General features: G+C 57.7%; 1 protein-coding gene across 4 annotated transcripts in view; it reads right to left on the minus strand.

The window, feature by feature from the left end:
* Positions 1,215–19,184, minus strand: part of AHDC1 (AT-hook DNA binding motif containing 1) — a 65,103-nt gene continuing 47,133 nt past the window's right edge. For 3 of the 4 annotated variants that reach the window (XM_018056775.1, XM_018056802.1, XM_018056793.1), the window contains 4 exons: positions 17,114–17,225; positions 16,945–16,982; positions 11,673–16,583; positions 1,215–1,871 (listed from right to left, as the gene is read on the minus strand). In XM_018056775.1, the coding sequence (XP_017912264.1) occupies positions 11,716–16,509 (4,794 nt within the window). In that variant the 5' untranslated portion in view covers positions 16,510–16,583; positions 16,945–16,982; positions 17,114–17,225 and the 3' untranslated portion in view covers positions 1,215–1,871; positions 11,673–11,715. Of the gene's footprint in view, positions 1,872–11,672; positions 16,584–16,944; positions 16,983–17,113; positions 17,331–19,184 lie in introns of all 4 variants that reach the window. The other variant, XM_018056783.1, reaches the window with a different exon arrangement.

A 19,184-nucleotide genomic window follows, 5' to 3' on the forward strand; every position in this document is an offset into this window, starting at 1 on the left:
ACCTTCACATCTACGAGACTGAGGTTTTAGGGGTTGTTACTTCCCCGTCTGAACCCTCCGGTGTCTTCTTTCAGACAGGGATGTCCAGAAGTTGGGGGAGTTTATCTTCTTCTCCCAGATCGAGGGTTCCTCTGACTCTCCCAATGCCTGGGCCATGCTGCTTGGGTGGAGAGGGGGGCAGGTGGTACGGAGCTGTCCCTTGGGGGTCACCTTGAGCCTCAACAGACATAAACTGGGGCTATGGGAAAAGCTGCCTGCTCAGGACCAGGCAGCCCAATGTGGGCATTATTTGGTCAAGGGCAGCCAAGAGCTCGTCAAGGTCAGGGGGTGGGACACAGCTCGCCCTGCCAGGTCCACCAGAAATAGGCTCAGGATTAGTTTTCTTTTTCCAAAGTTTACAGAAGCTGGGAGGAAATTCAGACCTGGCATTTGGGGTTCAGGGTGGAAAGACAGGGGAAGGCAGAAGAATTGAGGTCACTGGCCTAGTCAAATCCTGCAGTTTGCATAGGCAGGTGAAGGTGTGTTGGGGCAAAAAAGTGGGGAAGGCCGGGTGCTGGAGACAAAAAAGACCCAGGCCCTGGGGTAAACAGGAGACACATAAACGGGATACTCCAGTCCTTGTGGGAAAAGGGGGTGAACCACAGGGGTTCTTGCCCTTAGGATGGACTGAGTATCTCAAAGACAAGTATCCTAACTGGAATATAACTGTGGGGCCCAAAGGCTGGCGGGACACAGGACAAATGAAGGGGCTAGAGTCAGAGACCCAGGGCTGAGGATGGAGTGAGGGGGTCGGGAAGCAGGATTTATATCCCCCTGATTTATAATGGGGGATCCTCAGGGAGAGGAAACCTAGGGCTTGGGGGAGAATAGGGGTCTCAGAATCAGGGGAGACCCAGGACCTAAATCAAAATGAAGCTCTAAAAGGCAGACTCCCTGGACCTGGGTCAGAATGCAGCAGGGCCTAGAAAACTTTGGGGCTAAGACCAAGGAGCCCAGAGGCAGGGGAGACCCGAGGCCTGGTGTGCAAAGAGAGGGGCCCAGATGCAAAAGTGACACTGATCTCAGGCAGAAGGAAGAACTCTGAGGGAGGGAACGTGGCGGAGACATTTCAACTTCTCCAGGGACCCGGTGGATGGTGATGACCCCCAGCTGTCACCCCTTCCATTCTGTCCACCCTCATTCATCCCCTTTCACAAGACACGAGGTTGTTTTTTTGTTGTTTTTTTTTTTTTTTTGCTTTTTTTCATTTCTTTTTAATACAAACTTGGATCTTTGGGTGTGTCCTGCCAACAGAAAACAACAACAACAACAGAAGAGAAAACCCAAGAGTGAAAAATAAGAAAGAAAGAAAGAAAAAAAAAAAAGCTCCCGCAAGAGGTTCTTCTCCCTCCCCCCCACCATGCGAATTTGCACACCACGGGACCACAGCAGGTTTACAGAATGCAATATACAATCCACGATTTATAATAAAACAGTATATACAATAAATAGGATATTGTTCATTTTTGTCAAACGACCTGTAGATAAATTTCTCAGTGCATACTTGCAGGGGCTCTGGACACCGTGAGGCCCCGCTCGCAACCTCTTGCACACTCGCGCGCGCTCTCTCTCTCTCTTTTTTTTGTCTTTTTCTAAAACTGTGTTTTGTTTTTTTAAGTTTTGTACATTTTTAAAAAGTATTTACAATTGCTGGTTTTGTGCAGAAAGGGCTCACCTTCGGCTTCTGCGTGGAGGAGATGGGCAGGGAGGGGTGGGAGCAGGGGGCAGGGCTGCAGGGGGTGCGGGGTGGGGGGGGCAGCAGGAGGCAGAGGGGCAGGCAGAGGAGGACGATGTGGACGCTGGGAGGGGTCTTGGCGTTGGTTTTCTGAAAGCTGCAAAGAAACACAAGAGAAGAGGCAAAACTCAGTGGCAGGGTGAGACCCTGAGCTCCAGGAACAGGGAGTCTAAGAGCAGGACCCCCCACCCAATTCACCCAGAAGTGAACTGCCTTGTTCCTCCTCCCAGAAAATCCCAAACGGCCCCGCTCATGAAACTGGCCTGCTTTTGGCCTGCTCTGAGCTCAATTTCCCCACTGGTAAAATAGGTGTGTGCCCAAGGCCCACACCACTGAGGGAAAAAGGATGGGCTGGATGAGAAGGTGGAGTTTCAGGCAGAGCAACCTGCTAAGAACTTGAGCTCCTGAGTCAGACACAGCTGAGCTCAAATGCTAGCACCTCCCTTTCATAGCTCTATGACCTTGGGCAAGTCAGTGGATCTCTGTGGGCCTCAGTTTACTCATCTGTAAAAAGGGGATAACAGAACTATCCTGTGTATTTGCTGGGAAGATTCAGTGGTTCAAGGCAGATTATGGCCGGTCCATAAATGCATCATTAAGTGATACTAATTAGCAGGAGTCATCATCCTCTTGGGGCTTGGGCCAGCTAGGCTCTCCAAGTCTCCATTTCCTAATGTAACAGTAAGTTTAGTAATTCCTCCTACTGATGCTGTTCTGAGGAATGACATAATGGGAAGACAAGGCCCTAGCACAGCACAGGTGTGAACTGCGGCTTTAATTTCTTCTAAATCCAACCTTCTCCCCATTCCCTACCATTGCCATTCTGTTCCTTACAGAGGTGAGGTGATGAGGAAGTCTGTCGGAATAAAGGAAAACAGAAGACAACACAATAGCATCTGTGTTGTCTGCAGCCCCTGCCTTCCGGAAGCTCAGAAACTCCCCCAGTCCCTACAATCATCAGACACTAGAGATATCAAGTCACCCACTTCCCTAGATGGTCCTAATTACGTTTGCAGGGCTCTGGGGACCTGATTTCCTATCCAGACCCTCAGCTTTGCTCGGGTGAGCAGGAAGATGTCCAGTGGAAAAGAGGTGATATTCTCAAGATCTCTAGTTACTATCCTGGCTCTTTTGAGGCTCCGTCTTCTCAGAGCCCTAAAATTCACGTCTCCTATACTTGGTGAGTGGCCACGCCACTGAAATGAATGGGCAGGCATGGGAGGTGCTAGAACCACCTTCTGAGACTCCTCAGGGAGCCATCCACCCTCCTCCCCGCCACCCCCCTCCTGTAGAACCAGCAACCACTGAAAGCCTTTCCTCTCTTGTCCTCTTTCTTGGCTTCCGTTTCCAGTGGGGCCACATTTAAATTCTGCTCAGCCCCGACTGCTGTCTGCTGGGCAGTCAGCCCCGGGGAAGACTTTTGTCCTGAGGCTGGACTTGCCAGGACTCCCCTCAAGGGCCAGGGGAGCCAGGTGGACCCCTGGGAGGTGGAACAGAATCCCATCCTGGTGCATCCGCCCAGGTGGCTTGCAGAGGTGTGAGTGGGAGGGCAGGAGCTGTATCTCTGTTAGGCTGCCAGGTCTCCTGCTGGTGAGAGAAGGATGGAAAATTAGCCATAGGGGTAAGAGGTGTGATTGTCAGGGTGACAGCTGTATCACAACTGGGGAGATGGGGACCTGGGGTGCAGTTGGGGTGGGTGCCAGTTCTCCAGTTAGGGGAGTGATAAACGGGTGGGGGGGCACAGGTTCTGCTGGAGGGCTGGGGGCATCTATCTGTAAGACAGCTTTACTGCAGTTGAAGAACAGCTGCCAAGCTAAGGAATGGCCGTTGGGGTGACAGATATGGTGTACTGGGGTGACAAGTGAGGGGGAGATTCAGGACGAGCAGCTCCAAACCACTTAACAAGCAAACTGTACTGAACCCCAGCCTCCCCTGCTTCCCCTAAGGGCCCCAGGGCAGGCTGGGAGCCTCTGCACAAATCCCTGTCGCCCCCGCCCCCCTCCAGCCCTTAGCCACTGCCAGTGACCCTCTCCAAGCCAGGTCTCCATGGTGATCTCAGCCCAGCAGGCAGCTCCTGCCAGAACCATTCCCGTGGTGCCGGCGGCCAGGCAGCGGGGAGGCTTTCTCACCCTCTGCTAAGCCACCGCTGTCTCACCTTCCTCCTCCCACCACCCTCCCCAGCTTTCATGACTTGGCCAGAATCTGGGGGATGGTGGGGGGTGGGGGATGGGGAGAGAATCAAAACCAGAGGCTCCTGAGCCAGGAAGGCAGAGTGCTATGGCCATGTAGAACCCTGACCTCACTAGGTGTGACGCACCCCAGCCCAGAACCAATGCTGCTGGGCCACGCGGCCCAGTGCTGGGCACTGGGGACAAAGCAGAGAGGAAGACGGATCTGGTTCCTGCTCAGGAGGGGCTCACAGAGCAGAGAAGGAAGCAAAGCAGACCCCCAAACCAGGGGATCACAAGGCATGGAGATGGGGGTACGGCAAGAGAAGCCCTCGGGGGCTCAGGGAACACACTTCACCCAGCTTTGGTGGGAAAGACTGACTCTTCCAACTCACTGCTGAGCAGGGCGCTCAGCACACGCTGGGGTCAATGGTATATAGGGACTGAGTGACATAGCTGTGACTGGTCTACGTCCGATGAGGAAGTCAAGGTCCAGCTCAGGTCTTGCACACCTCCAGACGCCTCCTCAGACCACCCTGTTACCATAGTTACTGGGGCACTTGTCATTCCCTTCCGAGCTCCTCCTGGGCATCCCCGATGCCAGCACGTGGCTAGCGCCCCAGGACATGGGCCATTGTTCACGAGACTTAACCTTTTAGTACCTCCATAATGAAGGGCTGCAGAGCTATATGCCACGCAGCCTAGTGCTCCAGCAGTTTTACCTAATCTGTGGGGCCAAGTCTCTCGGTGGCCTCTGCCTGTCAGTGGAGGCTGGCACTGGGGGCACCAAGAGAGAGCTGAGTTGAGCAGGAATTTAAAATGCTGAAGACCAGGGATAAACCAGGTTGTCCAAAGAGACCTGCTCTCCCCAGCAAAAGGAGCACGTTTGTGCATTCACTCAAGCAAACCAGCGGAGAGGTAGTCTAAAATATAGCCCCAGCTTCAAGTCTCTACCCTCCAGAAAGGGGGGGGGTTTCAACATCTTATATGACAGTGGAACAGAAGGCAAAGAGCGTGTGAGAATTTGAGAGACCGATCTGCTGTGTGACCTAGGTTAAGTCCTTGCCCTCTCTGGGCTTCAGTTTCTATGCAAAATAAGGGGGTTGAACAGGGAATGGGGGAAGATCTTTAGGCAGTGAGATAATGTGCCAAAGACAAGGGGTCAGAGACAAACCACAGCTACCCAAAGGTGATCCATCCCTTGAGGTTTTTCAGGCAAAGTCAGGCCTGCAAGTCCCTTAAATGTGGAGAGGATACTGCTAACCTGAGACCCAGAACACACCTGGCAGATGCGGATACTCTCAGGTAGGCAGGACCCAGACAGACATCTATGAGGGATGAAGCTTCCAACTGGCGGTGGTCAGGCTGTGGCGTGGGTGGGTGTGGCTCTCTCTGCCCCCATTTTTTTCAAAATCCACCCACCAGTGACCAGAGGCATTCCTTAAACTCTAGTTCTGCCTGTCATTCCCTCTTTGGGGACCCTCCCTTGCTTCCCTCCGCTACTGGGCACACGGAGGGATGCTAGTGAGACCAAGTGGGGTTTACACCCATGGCTGCCCACCCAGCTTGTGTGACCTTGTGTGTATCTCTCACCTCTCGGAGCCTCACACTCCTTACCTCCTTACCCCTGAGAGGAGGCTATACGTGTCCCCCTAACACCCCTCTCTCTCTTTCCAAAGGGAGATGCCTGTGCCAGGTCAGGTGTCACCCACAGGTAATGTGTTGGGCATGCAACTGAATGGAAGCTGAGAAGTGGCAAGAACATGGACCTGGGTGACCCCAAGGGTCCTTTCTGGCTCTTTGTTTTGTGATTTCCTGCTTCGGTGGCTGGGCGAGTCCCTCTTCCTCTCTACAAACTTGGAGGGGCTGCACTTGGAGAACTCCAGGAGCCACGAGAGTTGGAACTGGTTCATTTACACACCCCACCCTTGCTTGATCCTTGGGAGCGTTATCTGGTAACAGCGGGGTTGAGAGAAACCAGCTCATGTCCATTCCCCGAGGCCTAACCCGTTCTCTCTCAGTTCTCCCTGGTCTACATGCCCTTCTTTGACTCAAGGTCGGGGTGGGGAGGGGGAACTCTGACCCCTGAAGTGTCCCAGGCACGATGAGACACCGAGGGGACAGTGCACAGAAATGAGTAACCCGCCTAAAGGAGCTGATGGCGCAGTGAGGAAGTCATTCCCAGGAAGAGCTGTCACAGCTGCATAAAGGGCTGCAGATTAACTGTGCCTGGGAAGGATCCTGGAAAGCTTCTTGGAGGAGGTGGTGTCTGAGTGAAAGATAGGACCTGACAGGTGGGAGATGGATGATGGCTAGGAAAGGGCACCCCAGGCCAGGGAACAGCCAACGCAAAGGTGCAGGCATGCTGGGGAGGGGCCTGGAAAGCTCTCCAGACCCCAGTCTAGGGCTGGGAAGGGAGGATGTGAGAGCAGGAAGTCAGGGCTGAAGAAGCAGCCTTGAATGCCTAGAACACCAGGATAGGAGGCTGAAGGGCTGAGGAGGCAATCAGAAGGTGTTACGCAATGAAGCCACAAGAGCAGATATGTCTGAATCAATTCATCCAGTAATATTCGGGAGTGGGGAGCTGTCCAGACACAGCATCCCACAAACCTGAAGGATATTTGGCAGAAACAGCGGGGGTATGGGCTCCGGGGGAGGACAGATATTGGGGCAGAGACCTGCCAGATGCTGGCTGGGCTGACCCAAGGTTATAGCTTCTGAAGCCTCGAGTTTGTTCAAGACTCATTTTGCTGCCCCGCCCCTCACCGGAAGCTCTTCCTGCCAGTCCTGCCCCTGGTTCAAGAGGGTGGTCTCTGGTATGTCTGGTGGGAGCGTCTCAGTCCCTCCCTTGGTGAGTGATGCCCACATGGATGCTTGTAATGAACACCTGCTTAAAGGCTGCAAACTCCATGAGGGCAGGACACCGCTCATCTTGTTCAGTGGCTCCTTTAGTACCACACGCAATGCCTGGCTCAGGCTAGGTGGTTCATTTGTATGGGTTGAACCCAGAATTAACCTACTTTCTCCTGCCCTCCGGCACCAACTGAAGGCACTATGGTAGCCAAAGATAGATGACAAAGTGACAGGAAATCTTTTTCAGATGATCTGGACTGAGACAGAACTGGTGTGGGTAACTATGTGGAGAGTTTCCAGCCGACCTGGATCACGCAGCAGTCTGGGTCCTATTGCCCATCAGGCTTTAGGTCCGCTGGGGTGGGACCTGTGACTCACCTTGACTCTGGACCCCCCCAGGGAGGACTCAGCCCCACTGTTAAGGCATGTAACCAGGTGGAATTTCACAGTTTCCCAAACCCAAAGGCCCCAAACCCACACTAGAATACAAGCTCCTTCCCAGGAGGGATGTGGGGAAAGCAGGTGAAGGAGGGCTGGCTACAAGAGTCCTGAGCTTGGAGAAAAGGGTCAGAGGTGTGTGACTCATGCAGACTGCAAGGAGGTATGTTATTCACTCATCTACCAACCACTGATTACGTGCTTCCTGCGTGCCAGGGACTGGGCTAAGTGCTTCACGGGTAATCTCATTTAATTCTCACAAGAGACACAGTGAGGTGACATGACTCACCAGGTCACATGGCTGGGAAAGGATGGAATCGGGCTCTGCACAGAGGCCTGTCTGCACCCACAGGCCTGTTCCCAGCCACCACCCTGCAGCCTCCCTGGGTTCTTCCGGGTCCGCAGGGATGCGGGGAGATGGGAGAGGAGGGGCCTGAGAGGGCATGCTCACAGAGGTTTCATTTCCAGGAAATAAGGGCTCAGAACAAGAAGGCCTGAAAATGGCTGCAGGAGAAGCGAGAGATAGGCCAGGAGAAAGGACAGCACCAGTGGGGAGAGGAGTCCGGGCAAGCCTGCCTGACCCCTGAGGTGTGGGCCTCTTGCTCAGGGCCAGAGGCAAGATCAGGTGACCTCTTGAGGTTTCAAGACAGGGAGAGACAAAGCCCAGAGCAGCCAGGGCCTGGCCCAGGTCCGGGCATGCCTGCTGACCCTGGCTGACTGGTGGCCTTGGAAGCTGCTTCCTGCCCCAGCTGGTATAACCTTGGAGGACCTGTGACATTTCTCTTGGCCTCAGGTCCAGACCCAAGAGGGAATGGGGAGGAGGGGGGGATTCGAGATCCCTGAACACCTTGGAGGGGCCCTTCCCACCCTCACAGCCTGTCCCCAGGGTCTAGAAGGGGCTGATCTTCAGCTGTGAGGGCCCAAGGCGGAGCCAGTCTGTCTGGCTCTGCGTTCCATCTAAGGGACTAGAGAAGATGTTTGCCGGGCCGGGCGCCCCCCGCCCCCCTCCCCCTCTGTCAGCTCAGCTCCCAGACAGTCAGGGCCCACATTCCCCGCTCGGGTTCCTCCCAGCTTTCTTCTTCTCACTCACACTGGGATGTGACCTGCCCCTGCCCACAGCTCCCTCTGCCTGGAACCGCCCTTCCCCCAGTCTCCTGTGTGTCCACATTTTGCCTATCCTTCAAGGTTGAGCTCAGATGCTGCTCCTTTCACAGAACCTCAAAATCCATTTAAAATGTCAGACCCAGACAGAGCTATGGGGAGCATCCAACCACTCCGTCATCTTGCGGGTGGGGGATCAGGGGTGCAGGGGACCAGCAAGGCAGAGTATCCAGGATCCATGAGGGTGGGGTGCTGGGTTCAAATTCCGACTCTGCTGTTTCCTACCCGTGGATTCCCTGGGCAACCTTTGGAGCTGCACCTGCATTCCGAGAGATTTGAATCGCTGATGGAAGAGGCAAGTACCCCAACCCCTCAGGCTGCTGTGAAGGGCCAGTGAGGCTGTGTTGTACAAACAGCCCAGCACGAATACATGTCCCTTTTCTTACCAAGGGACAGAGAGGTGACTTCGGGGCCATGGCCCACCTTCCTGGTGCATGAGGCTTGCTTTTCCCTACCATCTCATGCCCAGACGCCTAAGGCTCTTTGTGAGCTTGGGTTAGCTTCCATGGGCCCTTGAGGACAGGGGCCGTGCCTGGCATTGGGACAGGCATCGGAGGGTAGGTGGGGGTGATGCTCAAGATGCAAGGTTGAGCTCAGTGACTGCTCCTGCACCCAGCTCTGGGTCAAAAGGGCTCACTGTCCTCCTTGTTTAAGCCCTCTGTTGACAGTGACACTCCCACTGTTAACAAGCACCACTCCCTCTGTTAACTCTTCTTCCTTACCATTCTCCTTCCCTGCATCCCCAACACTTCCTCACTCCCCACAATGCTTTTAATCAGTCCTTGGCACTGGGAGTGGGGGCTGCCCAAGATGGGGGCTGCCCAAGATGAGGGCTTATGTGCCATCCTGGATGAAGGGGGGACAGCCTTCCCGCCATCACGGTCCAAGCCAGCACCATTGCTCGCCTGAGCTACCGCAGCTGGTCTCCCTCCTTCAACACCTGCCTGGTCCACCGCCGCCCGCGGTACCCCAGCTCAGAACCCTTCAATGGTTTCCCATTTGTCTTGGAACAAACTTCAAAATCCTTCCAATGGCTGCATGATCTGGCCCTGCCTCCTCACCCCGTCATTAGTGTTACTGTCTTCCCATCAGGTCATCAAAGCTGAGCTGCTTTTGGCCTCCAGGCTTTACCCACTGCTGTTCCCTCTGCCCCTCTCCCTATCTAGCTGACGCGCCCTCATCTTTCAGACATCAGCCTCAGCACCTGGCCAGCCAGCTGCAGACCTTTGCGGCCTCCGACCTTTTCTTCTCTTGCATGGTCCTTCCTGTGACCGTAATTACCAAATGCTTTGTGTTCTTGTTTCCTGTCTTTCCCTCTAAACTGGAAACCCCCTGAGGACCAGGGGCTCACTGTGGTGTTCACTGCTGTGTCCCCAAGGCCTGGCAGGCAGTGGGTGTTGGATGGATGTCTCTGGAACGACTGAGTGCCTCGGTCTGAGGACTAGTGCTGTCAACTCCCAGCTCTGAGTGGGGAGCCGGCCAGAACGTGGGGCTGGATGGTGTCCCAGTTCCTCCTGCGTTCAGGCCTCGCTGGGTGGTTCCATTATGTATCTCACTGAGCCGTGACCTGCCCAAACACCCAGCCCCCATACCGGTTTATTTTCCCACCCAGAGCCTGTGAGGAAAGGTTTTCAGATTATTTCACATTTTCTGGATTATCCACGAGACATCTTCCCTCCAGTGAGAAGGATCAAGAGTTTGACATTTTAAACCCTAAGCAGCTTCTCCCTGGCCTGCTTCAGATCTGTGGCTCTGCTGCCTGCAATGAGGTGCATGGGGAATGGAAGGCCATTTTAATCTTGGTTTGGCTTCATTACGAGGAAAAATATGCTGCCCCCAAGAAAGTCTGGTCCATTCTCTATGCCATGGAGAATTTCAAGAACCCAAGAGATTACCAAAGTCAATTTCCTTCAACAGATGGGGAAACAGAGGTTGGGGGGATGGGGAGAAAGGAGGGGCAAAAGCTTTGTCAATGGCACATAGCAAGTTGGCCAATTGAGGAATGGTCTTTCCCCAGGCCTCCTGACTCCCATGCGCTGCCCTTTGCCATCTCCATGCACCAAGGGAGCTGAGATCAGGAGGAGAGGGGGTAATAAGTTTCCACTGACATGACTTCAGGACCCTGAGTCACCTTGGCCTCGAATGGCCTTCCGCGAGCAGGGATGGGGCTTTCCAGAAGCCCTGTCATTCCTTCTCCAGGAAAAGACATTCCCAGGAGGCTGCAGCAGTCACAGAGGTGTGGGGCGGGGTGAGAGGCTCAGACAGACCCCCAGCCCGTTCCATCACTATCCACCATGTCCAGGTCAATTCTGCGACAGGTCTGTACCAAGAGGGGGAAATGAAGGGCCACTAATGGCTGCATTTCTGGAGCAGGCTGTTCATCAAGAAAATGATTCCTTCAACTCTGTCCCCTTAGACCATTTTGGGGGCATTTCCCCCTTTTATTTTCCTTTTCTTGAACATAAAATCTTAAAGAATACTGAAGGAAGTGACAGTACCAGATAAAACAATATCGAAATACCTAACAATACTTAACTGAATTCTTAAGGAATGAATTTGGTTTCAGGAAAGGGCCTGGGGTTTTTAGGTAGGCAACATCGTACCTGGGGACAGACCCATTGGCTGGAAGTTCCCAGACAGTGAAATCCCAAATACCCCTGTGGAATAATAGCCTTTGGGGTACCCTGCGAGGCCAGAAAAGGACATCCTAGCCACACCCTCAGCCTGGCCTTTGTCAGACTGCATCTTGAATTAAATGAAGTTCCCAGGGAGACAACGAAGAGGGCAGGATCAGTATCCTGGATGGGCCTTTGTGGGTAATTATCCAACCTGCTTCTTCCTTCATCTGTCTTATGCAGTGATGCAAACACCCTCCCTTACAAGAGTTCAAGCGATAAGTGTGTGCTGAGACTCAGGTGGTCCCTGCTCAGGACCGAGCATGGCTAAGGGGAATGGATACCTGATGAACCAAACCAGACTGCCCTACCCAGTCTACGGTCCTCCAGCCATTTAAAAAATGGGACCCCTGAATGTCTAAGCCCCAGGCTGGGTTCCCAACCCAAGCACTCACCTCCTCCCTAAGACTGTTTCCAACAGCTAACGCCAGACACCCTGAATCCCAACTCCCTGCTCTGTTGTTGGGTCCCCAGTCTTGCCCTCCAGTCCTTCTGGCTCGTGGCCATCCTTCTGCCCCCTGCCCAAGCTCTAATGTCTTCACGCCTCCCCAGCCCCAGCCCCCAGGCTTCTTCTGCCCACTGCACCCACATCCTCAGACTCACCCAGGAACAAAACCTCGAGGTCCAGTCGGCACTTCAGTTGGCACTACAGGGAGGTGACGGTGAATGTGTCCTCAGGGTGAGGCTCCGCCATGGGCCCCAGGAAGCCGCTCTTGGGGCCCCCACCCAGGCCGGGATGCGCCTGCGGCATAAAGCCTGGATACCTGTAGGCGGTATCCTGCAGGGGCAGCAGCGAGTCCCTCGGCACGGGGGACAGGGTCAAGTCACTAAGAAGTGGGCAGCCATAGGCAGCAGCGGCTGCAGCGGGGCCACGGGGTGGGCCGGGCGGCCGGGCCATCTCCAGCGGCTCCTTGTCGGCCTTGGGTGTGGCCGGTGGGCTAGCCAGGTGTGGGGCACTGAGGCACGCAGCCTCCGTCCTGCCCAGGAAGTCAGCCAGCAGCCCCGAACCCACCTTGCCTTCGTAGGGTGGGCTGCGGGCAGCTGACCCTGGCGGGTACCAATACGCCGTACCCTTGCAGCTGGGGGAGTCATAGTGAGGCTGGCCCAGCGGCAGGTCCCGGCAGCTCAGGTGGGCCTGAGCTGCAGCTGCGTGGCCCAGGCTGGCCCCCTGAAGCCCATGCTTGAGGGGCTCACAGGCAGCCAGCTTTGTGGGCGGCGGCCGCAGCTCTTCCTTGAAGCCCAGGGTGGGTGAGCAGGTAGGCGAGTACGCCTTCTGCAGGCCTGCGTCAAACACCGTGGGTGGATGGGCCAGCGGCGGGAAATGCTTGCCATCTAGCTCAGGGGGCCCCAGGCTAGGTGAGTCGCAGTGGAAGCCTTGGCTGAACGTGCCGTCGGACGGCGTGGATGGGTTCATGGAGTAGGGTCCCATGAAGTCACAGGGGTCGCGCTCGCCCACACTGAAGGCCCTCGACTGGGAGGGCAGCGGGGACATGCTGCTGTCCCCACTGTAGTAGTCCAGGCCGAGGTCCGGGCTGTCCTGGAACAGGGGGTTGACGGGCTGCGGCTTGGGGATGAACTTGGCTTTGGCCGCCGCTCCACCCCGCTCCTTCTTGGCCGAGCAGGCGCCACCTCCCCGGCCACCCCGAGGCTGCCGGGGCCCGGTGCTCCGTTTGGACGGGTAGCCTGAGGCAGTGGCCGAGGCTGACGACGGGAAGCCCAGATGCGAGGCCTCGAACAGGTCCACCTTCTTCCGCCGTCCACGGCCCGGCTTGGAGCTGCTCTGGAAGAGGACGCTCTGGTTCCAGTTGTAACCAGGGGCGGACGAGGCCTCATTCCAGTCCATCATCAGTTTCTCCAGGCTGGACAGGCTCGACTGGCCCTCGCTGCTCGAGGCCTCGCTGTTGGCACGCCGGAAACCGCCGCCAACCGGCTGATTGAATTGGGTGCTGTCAGAGGAGGACTCGGAGAAGGTCTCGGACACGGCCGTCTGCTGCTTCACCTTCTGCGGGGTGTAGTTGGAGATGTCCAGGATCACGTTGGGCTCGCTGACGTGGCAGTCGAAGCCAGGATTGTAGAGCTGACTGAAGGCCTCCGAGGCCCAGTCCAGGCCTCCGTAGCCCTGCCGGAAAGGCCACTGAGAAGCCCCCGCAAACTGCCGACAGTTCTCAGGCGAGGGCTGGAAGGACGAGGACGAGGAGGAGGCGGCGGAGGTGGCAGAGGCCGTGGTGCCCTTGGGCACCATGTAGCCACCGGGCGAGACTGTGCTGGCCCGGCTGTCACAGCGCAGAGGTGTGGGGGCTGAACCAGAGAAGGGGGCCCCCTCAGAGCTGTTGAAGAAGGAGGCCTTGCTTGGTGGCAGGCAGGGGCCACCGGTGGGCGGTGGGGCGTAGCCGGCACTGTGGGCGCTGCTGGGTGAGGCAGGTAGGCTGTTGCCGCTGCCGTACGCAAAGCTGCAGTCCTTGCTGTTAGCGCAGTCCTGGCCAGTGAAGGGCTTAGCCGGGGCAAATACGCTTTGTCCGGCCCCATAGCCGCCGTACTGTGGGGGGTAGGTGTTGGTGGGCGGGTGGGTGGTAGGTGAGCGGGCCACAGCGGAAGGTGGGGGTACCAGCTTGGGGAAGGTCTCTGCAGCCCGGCAGTCTGAAGTAGCCGGGGTGAGCCCATAGCTCGCTGCCCGGCCGGGTGGGAAAGTCTGGCGAGCGGGCAACACCGGCTGGAAGGAGGGCTCAGCCCCAGCCCCGCCGCTGCCCACGGCCACTGGGCTGGCCTTGGCTCCCCGGCTGGGGAAGGTGGCCAGGCCCCGCTGGGCAGGCAGGGCACTGGTGGGAGGCCCTGCGTAGGTGCCTGATGCCTTCCGGGACTCGGGCCGAGAGGCCGAGAGGGCAAAGTCCAAGAGGTCGGAGGAGTCGTCGGAATCGAGCAGGGAGCGGAAATAGCCGGTGAAGAGGTTTTGGCGCTCCTGGCTGAGCTCCGCCTGGCCCGTGGGCGCGGCCGCGCTGTAGTAGCTGCCACGGCCTGAAGCCCCGCTCTCTAGCCCAGTGGAGGCAAAGGCCCGGGCCTCGGTCCCCTGGAACCCACAGTTTCGGCCAGCCTGCCCGCCTGGGTGCCCATGGTGAGGGGCCCAGCCGCCACCCTTGTCCCCAGCCCACTCAGTGCCTGCCTCCCCAAAGCCGGGGCCGCTGGGCACCTGCTCTGGGAACAGAGTCCCGTTCTTCCGGGACCGCCTCTTGCGTTTCGGCTTCCCAGTCACAGCATCCACCTCCCCCCGGCCTCGCTTGCGCGGGTGCCCCAGCTCAGTGAGGCCAGGGCCCCCGACCCCCGCGGCTGCCACGGCCACCACCTTCTTCTTCTTGCCAATGCCCTCAAAGAAGTCACTGAAGGAGCACCGGGCGGCCTTGGCTGCATGGCCCCCTCCCCGGCCACCGAAGCCGCCCGCTTTGCCACCTCGCCGGCGAAAGCCCTGCACGCGATGCAGGAAGTGGGAGATGCTCTGGGTGTCGGGCGCCTGGTGCACGGACTCGGGTTCGCTGGGCGTCCAGCAGCGGGGTGGGGAGCACCGCCCGGCGCACTGGCTCTGGCGGTTCAGGAAGGCCAGCTTGGCGAGGACGTCTGAGTACTCGGCCTTGCTGTCGTTGGCGTCCGCCGCGTAGGACGGCTGGGGGGACGCCAGCTTCTGCTTCCGCCGCCGGCGCTTCTTCACCTCTGGCATGGCCATGCTGGCCGCTGCCACGGTGGCCGCCTCGGCTGCCACCACCACCGGCTCCTTGGGCTTGCCGGGGCCCAGCAGCAGGTTCTTGGGAGGGCGGCCGCGCTTCCGCTTGAGAATGATGGGCATCTCGCCGGGCGGGAAGACCACTACCACGTTGCGGCCGTTGTTCTTCATCTTCAGCAGTGGGGTGGGCTCCGCGGACACACGCAGGCCCAGCTCCTTGCCCTCCACGCTCAGGCTGCTGCTCAGAGACGACACCTTGTATGTGGTCTTGTTTCGCCGTCCCAGGGACACGGGGATCTTGGCCATCTTCACCACCATGCGCCGGACACCCCGGCACTTGCTTTTGCGGGGAGGGACCACCGGGGTCTGGGAGGCTTCGGGCTCCAGCTCCGGGATGGGGACTGGCCCGGGCAGGGCAGGAGGCGGAGGCGGAGGCGGCGGGGGCGGCTCCACCAGGGCAGCAGCCAGCCCGGTGGGCATAGGCAGGGGCAGCAGGCGGCCCTCGGGGCCGGCGTCTGCCTTGCGTCCCCGTCCGGCTTTCCGTCGGCGACACAGGATCTTTGGCCTATCAGTGCGCCGCAAGGCGTATTTGGGGTGACCCTCAGGCCCCGGAGGGCCATGGGGTGAGCACAAGTCCAGGCGCAAGGGCTCGGCCAGTGGGCAGGGTCCCAGGGGCTGCTGGGGCTCCAGGCGGCGGCCGGGGACGTCAAGCAACTTGGGCAGGGGGTCAAGTGCCTGCGGGTCAAGCAGCTGCGACTCCAGGGAGTCGGGCAGGGTGTCCAGAGCCTGTAGTGCCAGGCTTGGCAACCCCAGAGGATCAGCCAGGGGCTGCAGGGGCGGCAGCTCCAAAGCTTCCCCGAGCGGCTCTAGAGCCTGCGGGTCCAAGAAGCGGGGTTGGGGGTCCAAGAGCTGAGGCTCAGGCTCAGGCGACGGTGGCTCGAGGGCCTGGGCCTCCAGCAGCTGGGCCTCGGGGCAAGTGAGGGAGGCCAGCTCACTAAGGATGTCGGCATCAGCAAGTTCTGAGTAATCGGGCCCGTCGGGCTCAGGCTCTGGTGGCAGACCCGTGGCCGCGGCCGTGGCTCCGGGACTGTGGCCTTGGCCAGGCTGGGGGCTATCCCGAGGCTCAGGCTCAGGCTCGTACAGGGGGTGGCTGGGCCTCTCGGACTTGGCGTGGGGGGTGGCCCGCTCCTCCGGGCTTCGGATGCTGTTGGCCAGGCTAGGTGAGGAGAAGAAGCTGTACTGCAGGTCCCCGGGGGGCGGGGCGGGGGGGCGGCTGAGACGGAGACCACCACAGTCCAGGTGCACGCCGCTGTGCTGCAGGTCCTGGGAGAGCCGGGTCAGGTCCTTCATGATGTCGATCAGCTGGACCACTGGACGCAGGGTCGCCCGCCCGTTGTCCCAGCGCCTTCGGGAGCTGCTGCTGCTGTCTCCCGCAGGTGTGGGGCAGCGGGCCTGGGAGACAGGACGGGCTGCCCTCGGGGGCAGCGGGTCGTCCCCCTTGGCAAGGACTGGTGGGCGCCGGGTGCTGGGGTCCCGGCGTGGGGGTGGGCGCGGGTTCTCGGAGAAAGTGTGGGCGAAGGCCTTGTCGGGTGGGCTGGCAGGGGGCCGGGCAGGAAGCAAGGGCCGGGGGGTGGGGGGGCCGCCGGGGTAGTACTTGGGCTCCCGGAGGTAGTCAGGAGAGCTGCACACGGCACTGGAAGTCACCACCAGGCCCTGGGGCTTCACACGCATCCTGACCTTGTCCTCCGCGGGCCGCCGGGCGGGGCCGGGACTGACATGAGGGTGCGAGAAGCCGGGACCAGGACCTGCTGGGCGGGACAGGCAGCAGGTCCCTCCTTGAACACCCAAGCCCCCATTAGCTTCCCATATCCCCCGTGGCCCCCTGCACCCCTCTCCTGAGTCCCCTCCCGAAGCCCAATACCTCTGGTGACCTTCAGCATTTCCTAAGTCAGCACATGCACCGTGAACCCCCATGGGCCCCAGTTCCACTTCCTGATAGTGCCTCCACTTTTGTCTAGACCCAGGCTAAGGACTAGGGGAGAATAATTCACCTGCTTTTGAGAGGAACACTCATGAACAGGGTGGAGCAACCACTCCAGATCAAATTTAAGGGCCTGGAGGTCCTTCCTTCTTGCCCCGTCCCCCAGGCGAACCCTGGGCACTCACCCTCGGCTCTGCCGCCTGGGCTGTCACACTGGAGATCTCTGTGGGTAACAAGACAGACAAGGGGCCATCTCAGTGGTCTGGGAGCCACAGCCCAACCACTGCCCACCTGCCCACGGGGCCCCATCTCCACCCCCACCCCAAGCCCAGCTCCCCAGGAACTCTGGCTGACCTGGAAGAGAGAGGGCCCCCGTGCCTGGGGGCTCTGCCAGTCGCTGGCTGTCAGCTGGGGGTGTTGTGAAGCAACTTTGGCCTGAGCCCAGGCCTCGGGGCGTGGACAGCGCCTGGAAAGGACCATCGCAGCTCAGGTTTAGTGAGCACCTACTGGGCGCCAGGCACTGGGCTGGAAGCTGTCCAGGCATCGTTTCATTTAATTCTTCATATCAATCCTGTGAGGTAGGGGCTATTAATAACCCCATTTTGCAGATGAGGAAACGGAGGCTCAGAGATGAAGTAACATTCATTCATTCATTCATATACTCAGTATTTGTGAAGTGTCTACTGTGCACAAACACTGGGTAGACAAACACTGATGAGACAATCATAAGTGACGTGATTACTAGTGGGATATGAGCAGCAGAGAAAAACCGAAGAGCGCCTGAGGTCCGAGGTTCAACAATCACACCAGGAGTCAACAATAAAAGTTCATGTCCTGGGGGCACTTTCTCTGTCGCCGAACCGCCATTATACCGATCATCTTACCTAACCCCCCCTGCAAACCTGAAATCAATACAATTACCACCCTCACTTTTACAGTTGAGGAAATCATCCACTGGAAGGTAGTAAGCACCATGAGGGCAAGGATTTCCGCCCTGCTGTCCAGTGTATCCCCCAACACCACAGCCCAGAAATGTGCTTCAAAAAATATCTACCGAACAAACGGATGAATGAGGCACACAGAACAATCAGCCTTTCTCCATAAGGCTCTCTCTCATTCTTCTCCAGACCCCAAAGTGGGACCCAGGTAGGATGTGGAAGGAGGGAGGGAGATTAAGAATGTGAAAAGGGACATTCTCTGCTCCCCTGCCACCTCCAGCCTTGGCTCGGCCCTGCCACATACTTTCAGAGCCCCCTTTATTTCACTTTCACAGTATTTATCAGGACTGCAGTCAATTACTTGTGTGACTGGCTGTTCCGTGTGTCTTCTCCCAGAGTGTGGGCTCTCAGGGTCAAGGACCAAGTTTGCCTTGTCTACCGTTCTATCCCCTGGCCCCAGGGCCTGGGCTATGGATGCTACGTAAACATTTACTGAGCAACTCCCTGAGCTGGTCGGGCTGAGTTGGGATTTAGATCCAGGCAAGTCTGACTCCCAAAGGAGCCCGGGGACTCAGGGCCCTGGCTGATCCCCAGGAGCTGGTTTGGGGGAGCAGGAAGCTGAATGGGCCCTGATCACTGGGAGGATCACTTTATACTCCACAGGAAAACAGCAGAGCTGATTTGGGGACAGTGGTGTGGGCGGGGCCACTTGTCCACGACCCTCTGGTGGGCAGCAACATGCCATCTACAAAGCACCTCAACATATATGACCCACTGCATCTTCAGTGAACCAGGGAGACGTGGATTATTACCTCCATGTTACAGAGGAAGCAGGTTCAGAGCAGTTGTATAACTTGCCTGAAGTCACATAGCTGCTAAGTGGCAAGATTTCTAATTCTGCCAAGTCCAAAGCCTCCTTCCACTCCCAGCTCTTGCAGTGCTCCTCTGGCCACTCCTGAAAGTGCTTCTTCTAGAGCTGCGGTCTAAATTAAGGCTGGGAGGAACCTTAAAATCACCTAACCCTTGGGCTTCTAAACCCTGGGCCTGGGGACCTGTGTAACCTTTCAGATCTCCAGACCCTAGTCCAGGGAGTCTGATTCACAAATCTGAAGGGACATCTGGGAATTTGGTGGGGTTTTTTTTTTTGGCTGCACTGTGCAGCCTGTGGGATCTTGGCTCCCCAACTAGGGATCGAACTTGTGTCCTCTGTGGTGGAAGCACGGAGTCTTAATCACTGGACCACCCTGGAGAAGGGGAAGGCTACCCACTCCAGTATTCTGGCCTGGAGAATTCCATGGACTACATCCATAGGGCTGCAAAGAGTCAGACACGACTGAGCGACTTTCATTTCACTTCACTTCACCAGGGAAAGCCCTGGGAATCTGCATTTTTAATCAGCTCCTCCCAGTGGGTACACTGTTCCAGTGGGTACACTGTTCCAGTGTCACCTCGTGCCCCTCCCATTTTTCAGACAAGGAAACTAAAAC

The sequence above is a fragment of the Capra hircus genome, chromosome 2, assembly GCF_001704415.2.
Source record: "Capra hircus breed San Clemente chromosome 2, ASM170441v1, whole genome shotgun sequence".
Taxonomy (NCBI): Eukaryota; Metazoa; Chordata; class Mammalia; order Artiodactyla; family Bovidae; genus Capra; species Capra hircus.